This window comes from Anoplopoma fimbria, chromosome 15, assembly GCF_027596085.1.
Source record: "Anoplopoma fimbria isolate UVic2021 breed Golden Eagle Sablefish chromosome 15, Afim_UVic_2022, whole genome shotgun sequence".
Taxonomy (NCBI): Eukaryota; Metazoa; Chordata; class Actinopteri; order Perciformes; family Anoplopomatidae; genus Anoplopoma; species Anoplopoma fimbria.
Window position 1 is genome coordinate 14,866,150 of NC_072463.1, and position 18,059 is coordinate 14,884,208.

The 18,059-nt window shown below is 43.8% G+C and overlaps 2 protein-coding genes across 7 annotated transcripts in view; one reads left to right on the forward strand and one right to left on the reverse strand.

The window, feature by feature from the left end:
* The first annotated feature begins 431 nt into the window (after window positions 1–431).
* On the forward strand, window positions 432–2,766 carry LOC129103947 (insulinoma-associated protein 2). The gene is given in 2 exon segments (XM_054614597.1): window positions 432–764; window positions 767–2,766. Coding segments are annotated over 2 exon segments (1,917 nt in total). The 5' UTR covers window positions 432–446; the 3' UTR covers window positions 2,366–2,766.
* A 1,115-nt stretch (window positions 2,767–3,881) lies between these two features.
* ralgapa1 (Ral GTPase activating protein catalytic subunit alpha 1) overlaps window positions 3,882–18,059 on the reverse strand; it is a 63,499-nt gene continuing 49,321 nt past the window's right edge. For 5 of the 6 annotated variants that reach the window (XM_054614570.1, XM_054614575.1, XM_054614574.1 and 2 more), the window contains 2 exons: window positions 11,594–11,718; window positions 3,882–7,057 (listed from right to left, as the gene is read on the reverse strand). In XM_054614570.1, the coding sequence (XP_054470545.1) occupies window positions 6,912–7,057; window positions 11,594–11,718 (271 nt within the window). In that variant the 3' untranslated portion in view covers window positions 3,882–6,911. Of the gene's footprint in view, window positions 7,058–9,788; window positions 9,822–11,593; window positions 11,719–18,059 lie in introns of all 6 variants that reach the window. The other variant, XM_054614573.1, reaches the window with a different exon arrangement.

The following is an 18,059-nucleotide window of genomic DNA, read 5'->3' on the forward strand; positions in this document are numbered from 1 at the left end:
TGTGTGAGCGACAGACAGACAGAGAGACTGTTGAATAAAAACTCGTGCACCAGTGATACCTCTCTCTCTCTCCATCTCCATCCCATCCCTCTCTCTCACTCTCCATCTCCTCTCTCTCTCTCTCCATCTCCATCCCCTCTCTCTCTCTCTCTCTCTCCATCTCTCTCTCTCTCTCCATCTCTCATCTCCACTCCCTCTCTCTCTCTCTCTCTCCATCTCCATCTCCATGCCTCTCTCTCTCTCTCTCTCTCTCTCCATCTCTCTCTCTCTCTCCATCTCTCCATCTCACTCTCCATCCCTCTCTCTCCATGCCTCTCTCTCTCTCCATCTCTCTCCATCTCTCCTCTCTCTCTCCATCTCTCTCTCTCAGACTTCAAAGCTCTACTTGAAAGTGGGCTCGCGACCAGAGTAGTCCTCTCCTCCCGGTGCTGAACATCCTGACCGCGATGCCTCGAGGATTCTTGGTGAAGAGGAACCGGCGCTGCGCTCCGTCGTACCGGGCCCGGAGCCACAGTGAGAGCGGAGCCCGCCGGTTCACCTCTGCGGCGGACGAGGTGTTGAGCGTGCTCCCGTTTGAGCGTCCAGCGGACGGGCTGCTCCCGGTGTCCCGCGACGACTCCGCCACCGTCAGAGACGCGTGGAGCCCGCACGTGGAGTCCGCGCTGGAGGCGGAGGCGGACCGGCGCGCGCAATTACCGGAGACCGAGGAGCAGGTGAGCGAGGTGGACGTCCTGACTCCGGACAGCGACTTCTCCTGCTTCTTCCCCCCCCTCCTCCTCCTCCTCCTCCTCCTCTGCCCCCACGCGACTACACGCCCACGGAGCCGGTCGGCACGAGACTGCTGGGACTCCACGCGGAGGCGGAGAAGCAGCCGCTGTTCCCCGGCAGGTGTCTGACGTCCTCCCCGGCGCTGCCGTTCCTCGTGAGCCCCGCGCAGACCTCGGTGTCCATCGAGAGGCTCCTCGCGAGCAGCGGCGCGTCCTACGGGCTCACCGACAAATACGAGCCCAGTCACGTGCACCTGTTCCCGTCGCTCACACTGGTCAACCACGAGCAGCAGCAGCAGCAGCAGCAGCACGCGGCGAGGAAGCGCTCGTTCCTGGAGCAGGACCAGCGCGTGAACGGCCACAGACACGCCAAGCAGCCCGCGAGCGCCCCGTCCAAGAAGCCCAAAGCCAACCGGAGGCTGGCCCTCGAGGACGAGGTCACGACCTCCCCGGTGTTGGGTCTGCGGATCAAGAAGGAGAGTCCCGAGCTGAGGCGGCAGCGCGAGAGCTGCGGCTCCTCCGGGGCCCGGCCGCTGGGAGAGTTCATCTGCCAGCTCTGCAAGGAGGAGTACCCGGACCCCTTCTCCCTCGCGCAACACAAGTGCTCCCGCATAGTGCGCGTGGAGTACCGCTGCCCCGAGTGCGACAAAGTCTTCAGCTGTCCCGCCAACCTGGCGTCGCACCGCCGCTGGCACAAACCGCGTCCGGTGACCGGCCCGGCGCGAGAGACGCCGGCGGGCAAGGGCCAGCCGCTGAGAGAGGCGCGAGGGCCGGTGGAGACGGAGGGCAAAGAGAACGAGCTGCTGCGCGTGAACACCAACCAGCACCACGGCGCGCCGGACAGCTCCCGAGTCAGGCGCGAGCCCTCCCACCTGCTGCTCCACGGCCGGTCGCGGGACAGCTCCGACAGCGACGGCCTCGCGCCCCCTCACTACGACGCCTCACTGCATTACCGGAGCCCGTCGGACCCGCAGCAGCAGCAGCAGCAGCAGCAGCACGTGAGGGCAGCAGACAGTCCGCCCGCGAGCCTGCTCCTGTTGAACGGCAGCCCGGAGGAGCGCGCGGACTTGGCGTCGCTCCCGCGCGCTCCTCTCCCGTTCGTCCAGTCGTTACCGGAGGACGAGGTGCACGAGTGCCGGTACTGCGGGAAGAAGTTCCGCAGACAGGCTTACCTGAAGAAACACCTGGCCGCGCACGAGATGACAGCGCGAGCCTCCCCAAACCCGACACCTTACGGACAGGCGCGAGAGACAAGCGCGGGACAGGGACAGGTGTTCTTGTGTCACCTGTGCGGCGCGCGCTTCCCGTCGGTCGAAATCAGGGACAAGCACCGTCTGTGGCACGCGATGAGGGACGAGATACTGGCGGGGACACTGGGAGGGACACTGGGAGGGACACTGGGAGGAGGACTCAGACCAGACGGGTTCCACGCGCAGGGAGGCGAGAGCGGCTCCGGGGAGTGCGAGCAGCAGATTTTCACGTGCACGCTCTGTCCGTCCACTTTCTTCAGCTCCCCGGGGCTCGCGAGACACATCAACAAGTCTCATCCCACCGAGAACCGGCAGGTGATGCTGCTGCAGATGACCGTGAGACCGTGAGACCGCGAGACCAAGGACACGAGCAGGGCCACCGTGGTCCGTGCAGGCAGACGGGGGACATGGGACCAGTATGGTTACTCTACTGGTCCAGTTGGGTTTCAGGATGCGGGTCACGGGTGAGTTGTGTTTAGAGCTCGGTCAGTTATGATATGATAACCCCAGAACAATGCAGACAGTCTGTGGTAAAGGGACCGAGGAGCCATTTAAACAGCAGAGCTCTAGGAGAACCTGGACCTGTCCCTGGTGCTGAAACCAGTACAGACAAAACTCAAACCCCTGACACTTGTGTTATCTTCCACAGGTTGTTCAGTCTTTACTACTGCTTTGGAGAAAATAAAAAAAGGCATTTTAATTAATTGGCCAGATGACAGATATAGATATGAAATGATATAATAAAATAACAGGAAGATTATTATACAAATGAAACTTTAAACTGGATGCAAAATGAGGTGAACCTTATTCTGAATGGCTATTTCTTCTGTTGAAATCTTGAGAGCAAAGCACACTATCTCACAATATTGAATTTGTAAAGTCAATAATAAAATCACAAGTCAGACATTGTTTCTATTCTTCTATTCTCATTTAGAGAATATATTTCCTGTACTGGCGCAGAAGAGGCCAACTCTTCTCGGCTTCTCGTGCATACATTATGAACAACACTCTGTAAATGATTTGACATTTAATCACAGTAACTACACTGACAGTCAGTGAACACTTGAGAGAACGGCTCAGACTGGAGTTTGACTGAAAGGGTTATTTGAATCTGACTAATTAAAGCCAGAGGGGGTCATTTTACACTGAATATGCTGAAGCAGTGATCGACACAGGCCTCTCTACATGTGGCAAAGTAATCAGATTACTCTGGAGCCCAGGAGGAGCCCAGTGTGTTACTTTACGCACTGGCGTCATATGTAGTGACCTGTTGTTACATTTAGAAAGTGACCCTCCTTAACCCCTCGAGCTGGAGACAGAACCAATGTGCTCACTCTATTTCATGTACAGTGAATAATACAAAAAAACATAAAGAGAAAAATAATCAGATAGACCATAATATGCCTTTTATAGTAAATGTGCCAGTAAGTCTCTCAGCTACAAAATATTTTCATACAGAAAAGGAACATTCAATGTGTGTACTGCTAATAAAAAAAAAAAAGTATTTCGTCTTTATTGATTACTAATTACTGTTGAAATATTTGCTAATCGCCTTCATGATGCTAAACATGTCAATGTGGTTCCATGAAGCCTACACAGTACTATTTTGATATGTCTGAAGTTGAATGTGAAATTTATTCTAAATTATTGTCAATAAATGTTAAAAAAAAGTATGCTGAACGAGGAGTTCTGCCCTGTCGACTCATTCATGTGGTTTCAACACACACACACACACACACACACACACACACACACACACACACACACACACACACACACACACACACACACACACACACACACACACACACACACACACACACACACACACACACACACAATATATGAATGGGTCCGGCTGTCAGGTTGTATGAATCGTTTATTGTCAAACTCCAACATGGCACATCTGCACTCTCTCCCGTGTCCAAAAAGAGACAACACACGTCTACATACTCCAGGTGTGACAGCGACATAGTCAGAGGTGTGTGTGAGCGAGCGTGCTGTGATACAGCTGTTACATGATCAACACATGCGTTAGTACTGAGCCGGTGTCATGCAGTATGTACAGTCAGTAGTTCCATACATCAGTCTCCAAACTGACTACAGCCCCGTGTCAGTCAAAGCCACATATTTTATATATATGAGAGGGGGGGACGACGACAACCAAGATGTCCGATTTCGGGTCAATAAGGCTGACTAATACGTCTACCTGGACAACGTTCAGCACAGACAGTCCTCCGGCAGGGTGATATGAGCTCGTTATAATGCTGAAAGGCTTTGGGTAATCTAGGTTTTTATACATTTTGGTTTTGCTAATCAGGTTTTTTTTTTTTTTTTTTTTTTTGAAGTGAAACATCTGAGTTACAATCTGAAAACAAATCTTAAATTTCCCATCTTTTCCATGTTTGTATGAAAGCAGCGTCATGACTCATATAATCAAGTAGAGTCACTGATGTTTTAATCAAAAGGTACTGGGACAGAGTTTGGGATAAAGCCTGGATAGGTTTATGTTGTCATAAAGTTTACAGGTTGAAAACCTCCAAATAAGGCGCGGGTGAGCTGCAGCCTACGTACAGCAGCCGTACAGATCCTTCCCAGAGTGCAGTGGGGCTAGTAGACCACGTGTTGCAACCAATCAATGGTGCTTATTCAACCTCGGCGACAATAACAACTGTTAACAGCAATAATTTAAAGGGACAACTCAAATCTCGGCTGACTTCAAATATTCACACACAAAATAATACAACATGAATTTGACCTCATTTCTACGCTGGCAAATCTGTAACAGTTTCAACCACACAGAGAGGTTAAAAAAACAAGTTTGACAATCCCTTTACTCTCTACAGAGAATCTATGGCTGAAATAAACAAAAACAGTAACAGGAAATACAGTCAATACAGTTGTGAATACACATACATTAATCAGTGAAGCATAATGCAAAACCTTTAGCTCAGATCTAGATTTCCAAATGCCAGTGTTTCATACAGTATATGCAGGTTTCCTTTATATCAGGCTAGGGAGAAGGGAACTGAAGGAGACAAGTGGAGAACGAGCCGTAATGTCAAATAACATGGATGAACGTTCAATGGTGATAAACCCTGGAGAACCACAGCTGAGACCGTTTATGAAGAGAAACCTGAAGAACATAACATGAAAGCCAATGAGAAACATTAATACGTGAACGTAGTGTTACATTTTCTGGATTGTGATTACATGCGGCTCCCCTCCATCCAGAACTGGAACTGGGGATGAGTCTAAATATAACAGCGGGATTTAAAAAAAAAAAAAAAAAAAAAAAAAAAAAAGGAACAAGCACAAAACCGTTTATTTCTAAGAGATGGTGAGATTACATCACTTTTCTTTCTCCCCCTCTTTGGCCTTTGATCTTGGTTTTCTTCCTCTGGACTCATTTATCAATATGTAAAACTATGAAAAACAAGAAATATGATGGCCTAAAACACTGTGATACCCAGGTTACGCATATCAACAGTAAATAACAGTACTTGAGATCATATTACATTACCTTTAAATTCCCAGAGAATGAAGAATAAACTGGGTATTGAAAGAAAAAACAAAAACATTTGAGCATTAAATCGTGTAGTGTTTTTGAGCAGACAATGTGGTCTGAGGATAAACCAGTTTGACTTTGGCAGCTATTCTCACATAACAGTATATACACAACAGGCCTCTTCACACTGTACACACTCTTAGAGATATTCATATATCTACTATATATATATATATTCATACTCGTACATATATAGATATACAGAATATATATTGGAAAATTAAAAAAAAAAGAGCAAAAACACAAAGAACATAAATGAAATGATCAGTGCTTGTCCACATTTTACAGCATGAGCACAAAAAAGTCAAGACTTAACTTTGTTTAACAAGTGCTTCCTCTTTGATCGTTCAGACATCACCCATCCCTCCGTTAAAAAAGACAAATAATCCATCCGTTGTTCCTTCAACACTGATTTTCACATCTCTTCACTCAAAGGGTCGGCTTTCAGTCCCACAAGTTCGACAAAGGGGGATTTTTCTTCTGGATTCAAACACGGAGAAGATTTTGGGCTTGAGAGTGATGCGGCATTCACCATCAAAGTGTTTTGTTTCATAGCTAGCAAACCAATGAGCTTTCTATTTACATTTGATGGGGCCTGAATAGCACCAGACCCCAGCTCTTAATCTTTATAGGCCCTAATGCTGTACTGAGAACAAAAATATACTTTTATCTTGCTTTACTCCATGCAACACTGTAGGTGCAATCGTTCAGAAATTCATTTTTTTTTTATATCAAAACTCATAGTTCTGTCTGTACACACACGGACTGGATATAGTACAAATATACAGATTCCACATAGCGGCGCGGTTTGATCTCGTTGAACGTGCTTCTCTAAAAGCGAACAGCGTCTAATGTGGCACACTTGAGCTTTTTTTTTTTTTTTGTTGCGGTTTCTAACATGGCACGGATTATGATGGACTAGTGCTGCTCTGCTTGGGCTGCACTCCCTTCAGCTGGTTCTACTGGGGGCAAAGATCAGCACTGGTTGAAACGGTTTCTTTTTAAGAGCAAAGCCAAGGATATATTCAGCAGCGGTGAGCAATCGATAAATAAAGTTACAGTGTAATATACTCCACAGAATACTTTTACATCATTTTTTTTGTAGTACAACTGTGTGATGAATCATCAAATTCTGACACCCTTGATGGTTACGCTCGTTCCTGAGAACAACACCCGTCATTTTTCCTGTTGGAAATAAACATGGATGTGGATTTCTCCACAACAGTTTATTTCCAATGTGTGTCATGTCTGATTTCACGTACTCTTCAGCATAAACTGTGGACCAAAAGTGTCCGATTGCTTGATCAGCTCGGGGTCAGAGAGAGCTTAAGTCTTATTGGCCGATCCAGAGGAGCGCCGCAGCTTCATGGACATGCGGCTCTTGCTAGTCCGAGGAGACATGGGGGACGCCGAGTCGCTCCCGGCCTCCCCAAGAGCCGGACTTTCTCCCCGAAGAATCTCTAGGGAGAAGCCTGAGGGGGGGGGGAGGAGGAGGCAGGGGAGGGGGGGGGGGGGGCAAGTGAGGAGGATGGATTGATGGGGGAGGGATAAAAGAGAGGAGGGAGGAGGCAAATAAGAGAATGAAAAGGAGGAAGGGACAACAATAATATTACATCACGCCCCAAAATGTTCTACTCAGACAGACTGCACCAACTCACACAGATAGGACAGACAGACACACACACACTAGAAAAACACACAACACACACACTATTTGTATTCTACACTGTATTCATTCTAAATCCCTAAAAACTCATAGACTCACCTACATCCTAGAAAAACAGATACTGTTTTAAGATGCTACATAAATAAACTTGTCTCCACATTAAGTGTTTTTTTTTGTTGTTGTCACATCTACACTTAGAATATCAGCTGATTTGTCTCTGCAGCTCAGCTCGTCTGCTTTTATTGGTCGTTTAGTTTCCAGCGGCCGAGCAGCTCCGTCTAGATTTCAGTATTCAGTATTTATGACAGATGGTTTATATACCTATCCTGCATTACACGTATTCTAAAAGGCAGCACGAATCTGACTTTACAGCTGATAGTAGCAACACGTTAGGCAAGAGATGCTCATTTCTGCTGACAACATTTATACTTCATCAGACTATTTATTTTTGGAGTAATGTCTGTATGAAACTAAACTAGACTAGAAAACAAGAAAGACAAAAGTGTAGTTATTGGGCTAATACCTACAGTGATGTCTATCTATAAAGCATACCATTCACAGCTAGCATGAAGGACCTTCTGCTTCAGACCCTTCCCCTTCACCCTGAGCAGGTTAAAGCTGTCTAGTGGTTTAGGAACCATCATATACATAACACTATGCTCCTCTAGAGGAGGAGGGAGGAAGTGGAGGAAGAGGAGGAGGATAGTCAATAAAGGAAAGGAAAGAAGAGGAGAGGATGGGAGAGGAAAGGAAGTTGAGGAAAGGAAAAGGAGGGCCCATAACAAAGAGGTAAAAAGATGGAAGCAAGGAGGATACAGGAAAGAACGAAACACCAGAAGAGAGAAAGGGAAATAAATGAAATAGACAGGAAATAGAGAGGAAACGGGAGAAGAGAGAAGGTATAAAAAGAGGAGAGGACAAAGGAGCCGTTCAGGAGAGTGAAGGAGGGATGGTCAGAGAAAAGAAAGAAAATAGAAAAATGAATAAAAATGAAGAATAAAAGTTGCCACACACACATAACAGAAAAACAAAACATTCAACAGACAGAATGGAAAGCCATCACAAACAGACTGACAACACACAAAACACTTTACATCATGTTGTGCACATTTATGATGAAACAAAAAACATCTAAACTACATTATCAGAATGCTTCATATTCGCTCATCCCCACCACTAAGTGACTTATTTCAGATGTAACAATACAAACAAGATTACTGAGGAAGAAAGAAAACTTTAATTGTAGTTTAAGCTACAAATTGTGTGTTTGTATGTATGTGTCTGTGTGTGTGTGTGTGTGTGTGTGTGTGTGTGTGTGTGTGTGTGTGTGTGTGTGTGTGTGTGTGTGTGTGTGTGTATAGAGCGCTACATCATATCCAAACCAGGAAGAGAGGAGCATACAAAAGGTTAGAGGCAAAGCTTCACCAGGTCAGTGTGACATCACAGGTTAACAGACCAAACAGGAGAATGACTGAGTGAGTGAAAAGGCAAAAGAGCAGAAACCTCACATTGTTATTAAAAAAGGATGTCTCACTTTCATCATGCCACTGAGTGTAGTTTGGTTTGAAGCTGATCTAGTGCTTAAAGGGACAGTTCACCCCCAGAAAGTGTGACTTTGTTACTCAACATAATCCACAAACCTTGTGGTGAGCAGTTTAATGCAGGAACTAAACAAACTGCACGCGCCAACCGTATCAGCGCTCAGAAGGAAGCTGACTCTACTCATGCAGGAGAGGCTCACGACAGTACGAGATGTAAACATTAATGGCGTCCTCCAAGACTGAGCTGCGTGATTAGCCAGCTCGGTTAGTTGGCAGGTGTAGTTCGGTAGAAAATAAAAATAGTTCCTATATGAAACTGCTCAAGAAAGTCATGATTTCTTAAAAAAAACATTGCTGTTGAGTGTTTCAAAAGGTGTTTTTTGGAAGCTTTGAGCACAACAAGCTGAATGCCGTCCAGTTCAGTTATATTGGAGAGAAGGCAGACATCTCTACGGCCGATATCTCCAACACTCACACCAAAACAATCTAGATTGATCACTAGCACTACATGTAAGAGGGAAAATATATTTCTCTTATTTTCTGTGCTTTCAAGGAATAAAAGTCACAAACAGTGGTAAATAAGGAATTTCAGTGGGGCGATCCAGCTGAATCTCTTCAACACAGAGAGCGGTTTCTTGTGTAAAATCTAAAAAATCCACACTACCCGGCCAGCAGCAAAAAAGATAAAGTGATTAAAGAAACAGTTATTTCCCTCAGGAGTTGGTGGAGACCAAAACAGAGCTAAAAGGAGATATTAGATTTACTCATACTGAACTACACCCACAGATGAGCTGAAAATGACACTTCCTTTTGAATAGTGTACAAATATAAAACACATGCAGACCTTCTTAAACTGTGGAGAACACAGAGGAGAAAACACACAAATTGAGATGAAACAATATGGTGGAGGAATCGGAGGAGAGCACAGGTTAGGCTGAAATGTCAGAAGGAGGAGCCAATCAGAACAAGGCGAGTCAATCATGTGACCAGGCTTACCTTTTTAGCTATAGGCAAGTGAGACAATACGATCTGAAGGAGGGGGGGAAACAAAAAGAAAATAAAAAAAGACAAAAAAAAATAATAGAATAAAATAAATAGAAAAAATAATAATAAAAAAAAATAAAAAAAGTGAAAAGAAAATTAAACAAAAGAAAAATAATTCAAAACAAGAAGATGAAATGAAAATAAAAAAAACAGAAAGAGAGAATAATGTTTGATCATTGTGCTGTTAAGGGAGGGGAACCTGTAAGTTAATATTGGGAGACAGAGAGAGAGAGAGAGAGAGAGAGAGAGAGAGAGAGAGAGAGAGAGAGAGAGACAGAGGTAGAGAGAGATCGAAATAAGGGGAAGGGGGGGCTGTCATTATTTGAGCAAGGTTTATTTCAGAGCACAGGATTATTACGCCGTCCAGATTTTGTCACGATCTGAATTCCGAACTTTGGACATGATGAAACGCATATTAGGACTAGAAATCAGGCAAAATGAGGCGGTCAAGTCTGTTCATCGGACTCACGTTTTGATCCTGTGTTCTGAGATGACGTTTGGGGCTGAAGAACACATTGACAACCCAATAAAGAGCAACATACTGCTTCTGACAGGGGATGTCAGTACCATACAATATTCTAAATGAACATTTGGGGGGAAAAATAGGAGCATCTCAGGTTGTGTTTTAGTGTTATTCAGCCTCAAAGCGAGATGATTATTATTGTACAATTATTAATATCAATATAACGTTAATATGCTGGTGAGATGAAGAGCAGTTGTACAAAAAAAAACAAATCAACAATCAATTATACTCATATCTAGAACAGCAACTCACAGTCAGCTCTGCTGAACAGTAAATAAACAAAGTAAAACATCATGTCCCTGTTCTTACATTAATACACTGATATATATGTAGGCTTACGTCACACAGCGTTGCTCCGTTATGCTTCATATACCTCAAGAAAAATGTGCGGCTGCAGGATTAGATTATTGTAAATAACTGCCACGTTAAATAATCTGATTACGTGCGAGTCAAAGGACAGCACAGTATTTCATATGACACTTAGCCGGACACATTACGGACAAAAATGATCCGTATCCGTCTAATAAACTTAAGAGGATACATATGACAGTCATGCAGTAGAGTATAACTCCCATGTGCATGCCTGGCATCGCTACGGCTGATCAGATGTCAGCTAATTCCTCAGAGACGCTCTGGAGACAGAAGAAAGCTCCGAGCACAGCTTTGGACAGAAAACAGGACTCATCAGATACTCCGAGTCTGTGAATCAAACCGTGAGCTGCCAGTGTGTGTGTGTGTGTGTGTGTGTTATATATATATATATATATATATACACACACAACAGCTTTGTGATTCAAAAGGTAGAGCAAAAAAGATGCTGTTGGTATTTTACAAACTGGCATTAGGGAAAAAAAGCAGTATATTTCACTTTAAATGCCTTTGATCTTGGGATCTAATAATATAAAATAAATCATTGGAGAATTAATGTTTGCAAATCAAGAAAAAAAAAAAGTAAGAGATTAAATATGTATGTAAGTGTAGGCTTTCTCGTCAGTGTCTCATTTATTATCATAACCTAAGATAGATCACACACACACACACACACACACACACACACACAAAGTATTCAGTCTAAATATTTATATTTAGTTTTTCTACCATGTATTAATGCCACTTGCCTTCAGCTCTAAATTCTCCCAAGGACTTGTGGTAAAGGACAAGAAACGTTTGATTGTTGTGGTGCAGAATCTGTGTGGTGACCGGATGTGTCCCGGGGCTAAAGGTGGTGTCTTACCTGCGTCAGAGGGCAGGTGTGTGCAGGGAGCGGGACTGTAGACCCGAGCTGCGTAGTCCTCGAACGTGGTCGGCTCCTGGTGGTGCTGCACGATGGTTTCTAGGTAGCGGGAACGCTCCTCATAGCTGAGGTCAAAGGTCAAGGTCAAGCAACAACAACAAAGAAAACAGAGACCAAAAGGAGAACACAAAAGGAGCAAATAAAGATGAAAATAGAATCTGGCCATAGATGGTGACAACATTTTCTGTGGATATGGACGAGCTTAGTGAAGTCTGACGAAATAAGCCTGATGATGATGTAATAATGATGTCACCAGGGTCATATCTCAGTTAGGTGTGGAGACTTGTGGGTGTTTAGGTTTCAGTGTTTTAGGAGCGTGACCTGTACTAGGGGCTTAAAGTCAGGATCTCTCTGCCTCTGCTGCACATTCAGCTTCTGTCCTGTTTTAATGAAGCTTAGTTTAATTTATCTTTCATTAATGTGTCCAATTTAACATTAATGAAAAACACATTAATGAATAGGTGAAAACAAACAGTAACCGAAAAAAAAAAAATACTGTAAAATAAAGCGAATATAAAATAAAATAAATAAAACATAATGAAATGAGTAAGCAGCATTTTTCAGATAGAAGTTAACTCCATATACCTACAGTAGTTTTTCACATGTATTTACAGAGAATGCTGCGGTTTAGAAAAAAAAAGAGAAAGAAATCAAAGCCCTTTTATCACCTGCTATTACAGCCTTCATCATCGAACTCAAAGAAAGAGGCGCAGAGATGGCGCAGAGATTCAGCAGAGAGCTGAGTAAATGGAAACCAGGACTTCAACCGTCCATCTATTAGAGATAACCTCATTGATAGATGAATGACATTTACCGTACTCATACATCCAACCATAATGACAGCCATATGCAGCCGTTATAGTCTCTTTAACACACAAACACACACACAACTCAGTCCAATCAGCTCCAAATAGTATTACCATTTGCTCAGTGAGCTCCAATAACCGAGGATTTTCAATGAGAGTAGAGAGTGTGTGTGTGTGTGTGTGTGTGTCTGTCTGTCTTTGATAAGAGTGGTTGTGAAAAGGCCCGATATGTGTATGTAAGTGCATGTGTCCCCGTTTGAGTGTGTGATGGGATTAGGCCAATGAATCTTCAGAATGAAATCTGTGTGTTTGTGCCTCAGTGTGTGTGTGTGTGTGTGTGTGTGTGTGTGTGTGTGTGTGTGTGTGTGTGTGTGTGTGTGTGTGTGTGTGGGTGCGTTGTGAATGGGTCGGCCATCTGTAATAGCTCCCATGGGTTTTCTATTGGGTTAGAGAGCCGGTCTATGGGCCTCAGAAGGAGAAAGATTCAGGTCTAATGGTAACTGATCCAGTTAGAGACAATGATAATAACAACAATATGGCTCCTTTAAAGTGGAGGGACAGTCTGCGCTGGCAGAATTAAAAAGAAACGAGGAGGGTGGAAATGGAGGGAATGAGTGGGGAAAAAAAGCTGGCAAAGTAGAGAGAAAGAAAACTTAAATAAACTGTGGACAGATGACGCTGTTTGCATAACGTTCTACTGAAATCAACCACACTTTATTTCACCACTTCAAGGACTTTAGGATCTTAAAATAGCAGTTATAGTTTCAAAAATACTTGCATAAGTCCTACTGAGAAAAAGCAAAGAAGTGAAAGTGAACTAGTCGGAGAGGGAACAAGGGGGGGGGGGGAAGCAGGGATGGAGGCTGGAGGTGCAAAGAAAGCGAGATGCTGCGGGAGAAAGAGAACGTGTAAGAAGACAGGGAGGAAGTAGCAAGGGTGAGGAGGAAGAAGGGTGAGAATCCTGCAGCAAATCACAGTGGAGGGGGAAAGGGGAGGACGGCGGGTGAGACGGGGGAGGGGTGTCTTTCCCGGAGAGAGCGGCGAGAAGAGCAGCAGTCGCACACGGAGCGCCAAGACAGTGTCTCTCACACCGAGTGTCTATGTGATCTCCCCGTTTGCCTTTTCCTGTTTCCCGCTTAGGTGGAAGAGTGTGTGTGTGTGTGTGTGTGTGTGTGTGTGTGTGCGTGTGTGTGAGGGGGAGAGTTGTGTGACTGTAATGCAATTAAGACCAAGAGCTGTTACATATTCCTGCCAACAACACATAACTATCTTTATATCATGTTTAAATAGTGGTTGTATGAGGTGGCATCTCGGGAAATACAAGAAAGTCTCTGCAAACAGTATCTGTAGGGTCTTTAGAAATGCACCGCCTGAAAGGAGGCCACTATTTCATAATTTCTGAAAAGGTCAAAAAGGTTTAAAGGACGTCTGCGGGAGAGAAAGAAGTCTACTGAGGCAGGGGGAACTGAAAGAAAGGACAAGGAGAAGAGGGAGAAATAAATACACAGGCATGGCACCACTGCTGAGATAAATGACAGAGACACCACTTTACTTTTCTTCACTATTTCTCCCATCTGCCTCCATAAGATCCCTCTCCCTCTTTCTTCCTCTCAGCGTGGGTTTCCGCCTGTGGCTTTGTGTCACTGTGTCACAAACTCCAGCTCCAAACTGGGAGGGGGCAACATCAGGGGGGACGATGGATGCATATCGAATCAAAAGAAATGTACATGAGCAGTTCAAATTTCGGTTTATTAAAAGTCCTGCGCATCCACTAAAAAGTTTTCAGTCAATTACACAGTTTGAATCTAAGTGGGCCTCTGCTGGGAAAATGTATAACCTATAGTGCAACCCCCCCCAAGTTAAGATACAGTTACTCGCTGGGGCTTTTATTTTGAAAAATGAGGTACATTCCTAGTGTCCTGTTAAACACTGAGCGTTGGGGGGATTTCATTTAAAAAGAAATAAGCCCCAAAAAGCCCTGAGCTTCCTGTTCAGATACATTGACTCTATGGGGCTTTTAATTTGAAAAACTAGATCCATCCATAATTTCATTACAACACACACAGAGTGAGAAGAAGTGAGAGAAGGGTGACTTCATTCATGTCTTTACATAGCAAATCGTTTTTTGCTGTGATGATAAAGCTCTGAATCCTCCATAGTGCACCTTCAAATAGCTTTCTTTTAATGTAGCTCTTGTTTTTCACGCTAAGTATTTGATCTATTTGAGACTGAAAATACTTTGTGAAACATTTCGTGGTGCATCTTTATCATCGAATGAAATTATTACGATCAAAAAGTAGAAACCAACGAGAGATCAAAGAAGATAGACTTTCGTTCCCACATCATCCATCCATCCCTTCATCCAAATGGCATTTGTCGCTATGAAATCTGTAATTGAATTTCAGATGGCTCCTCTTATTAAGTCATTAGCGGAAAAACATCTCTCTTTTGTAGTGAGAGAAAGGGAAAGAAAGGGGGAAAATGATGAGTCGGGAAGAGGGGCAAGAGGCTGGTGAGGGAGAAAAGGGAGAAAGCAGAGCAGAGAAAGGCGGACAGGAGAGAGATAGTGGAGCGTGGGGTTGGCGGGTGGGTGGGTGGGGATAAAAAGCCTCTTTTGTATCGAGTCAGAAACTCATTTTCTTGTGCGTGGCTGAAAAGAGAGGAGAGAGTGAAGTGATCATGCCATCTTCAGCCTTTACTCTCTCTCTCTCTCTCTATTCCAGCCTTTTCTCCCCCTCTCTCTCTCTCCCACAGCGCGGTTCATTGTGGCGGTGTTCGACTCCTGCGATCACTTGAGACTGAGGGAGACGGGAGGAGGCGAGGGGAGGGGAAAGGGAACTTGTTAGCGCATTAGGAGCCCGGCCCACCGCTGGGTTGTGTATGTGTGTGTTAGGTGGCAATGTTTGTTTGGAGGATTGTGTGTGTACGTTGTATATAGTGTGAATATACTATATATTTGTGAATGTATCGGGCCTACTGAGACGGTCTAACACACTCATTTTTATGATCAAAATGGGTTAGTTTGTATTTTTCCTTTTATATTTTATTAACATTTTTTTTAGTTAACAAATCATTTTAAAATAAAAGTTAACATTTAAAAATGTGGTAAGGATCCAAACCTTTTACTAAAGGAACACCCAACCCTCCTTGGACTGCTGTGACATGCGTCTGCAGCTCAGCTGGAGTCTTTATACAGAAAAACTGACTGGATTAGGATTTTGACAGAAACAATTCGGTAAATGTTCCATGACAGTGACTGAATCATCTGGGTAAAAGGTCATTTTAATGAAAGGAAAAATGTACATTTCCAGGCTCCTTTTTAGAAATGGTCATCTGGTTAAGCTATGCTAAAAGTAATTTATGTCATACAATCAAATCAGAAATTTTAAAAATGTAATTCTTCCCTGTTCATGAGGCTGGATGACACACGTTTACCTATTTAAGACACAGAACCTCTCCTACATTTGAACATGCAGCTGCACACTATCAAGAGTTCCGCTTGTAAAGTGGTTTTGATATCAAACATACATTTGTTCTGACCAAAATGTGGTCGGTAATGGCAGCACTTCCATGAAGAAAACAGAAAGAAAGAAATAACTAAATGAACCTGTGGAAAAAGAGTCTTTTGGAAAAATGTCAAATGGTATCTTTTTTTCAATTCAACATCATGTCCCAAAATCTTTTGAGACCGGTCTGTAAATCCTTACAGCAGGTATTCTGAATGTAAATATAAAAACGGTGGAATCCCAGGAGGGAATATACAGTCCACATATCCAAGTTATCGTCACTTGCATGCATGGACTTTGTGCTTACAGTCTAAAAACCGGCCTCATTGACAGCAGCTACAATGCTGGTGAGAGAATCGGATCGATGAGTGAGAGTCCTCTCTACTGTTCAAGTGGAGCAGAGCAGATAATGTCTGACATTACTTTCAATATCACCGGCTCAGATTATAATTCACTGACTGTACTGCTAAAGAATATTAGAGATGTTTTAAACATTTCTGTGCATTAGTCAACAGAGACTACTTATTATTCCATACAAAGACCAAAACCAACAATGGGTTAAAACACGTCACAAATCTCTACTTTCATTTAAAACAAAATAAACCCATAAATCAGCTGGCAACTATACTTTTTAACATACGTTACTCAAAGAGGAATAAATACTGCATTACTATTTTTTTTAGCTGTGAATGAATACACATTTGGTGTTTGAAAGCTCCGTCTACGGCAGCAGGTTTGTGCATATTATATTTGATTAAAAATAAACTACAGCTCCCATGTTCGGAGTAATAAAAGGAAGGAAAATGGAAGATGTCACCCAATGCTGTGGCTCACCGATATGTATAGCTAGTTTTTCCACTGTTAATGGAGCTCTGTGGCACATATGAATCATCTTTATCAGGCTTTGGATACACATGTAGTGCGTGGTAGTATTGATTAAGTCAATGAAGAACATTGCCTTACTTGTTACCCGTTGCTTTCGCAGAAAAAACTGATTATGACGCATTTAAAGTTACACAAGGCAACTGTGCATGTGGCTCTGATGGGTTCTCTACAAGTCCAGGTCTGCTTTATAGAGAAAAATATTAAATTAAATTGTGTGAAACGCCAATATCCCTACTAATGTGAAGTTCGAAAAATCTTGTTGTTACTTTGAGTGATTTGGAAAGTGAACACAGCAAACATTCTGTTGTGACGATTGAACATCTATTTTCAAATGTAAAAAAAATACATTTAAAGTGCAACGACGCAACTTCTGTCCACTTACTAAAGCTCGTCTACAAGATACCTCTCAGAAACACACACAAACACACACAAACACTATCTGTGCTCTCCACCCCAGGCTTTGGAACAGACAACAGAGAGAAGGACATCAGAGGGATAATACAATTGGAAAAGCTTTACAGCGTGTAATGATAAACCTGTGTGTGTCTGTCTGTGTCTGTGTGTGTGTGTGTGTGTGTGTGTCCATGCCCAAAGGAGAAAGCTAATGGGTTTATATCTTTCTGCGATAGCAATGATATGGGGGCTTTGTGATTTCATTAAGAGTGTGTGTGTGTGTGTGTGTGTGTGTGTGTGTGTGTGTGTGTGTGTGTGTGTGTGTATGTGTCCACGTACGCCAAAGATGAGGGCAGAGATAGGTTGGTTTAATGCACTACTTTTTTTGTTAGGGGCCGACGTACACAGAAACCACCCACACACACACACACACACACAATTGTATTTCCCCCTATTCATCTGCTCTTTAACCTAATGCAGAAACAGAGACCGAGGAGAAAAACAGACGTGCTACATTAATTGGCCCCTTGTCACCCTACTATTTCACCCTTGACATGTGTGTGTGTGTGTGTGTGTGTGTGTGTGTGTGTGCGCGCACTTGTCCATGGGTGAAATAGATAGACACAAAAACAAACACACACAGACCCTCCTCCAAGTCACCAATGGGGAGCCCTAAAGCTGCCAGCTCAATTACAAGCTTTATTTAACGGACACACACAGCAATGTGCTCGGACACACACATGCACACGCACACACACACACACACACACACACACACACACACACACACACACACACACACACACACACACACAC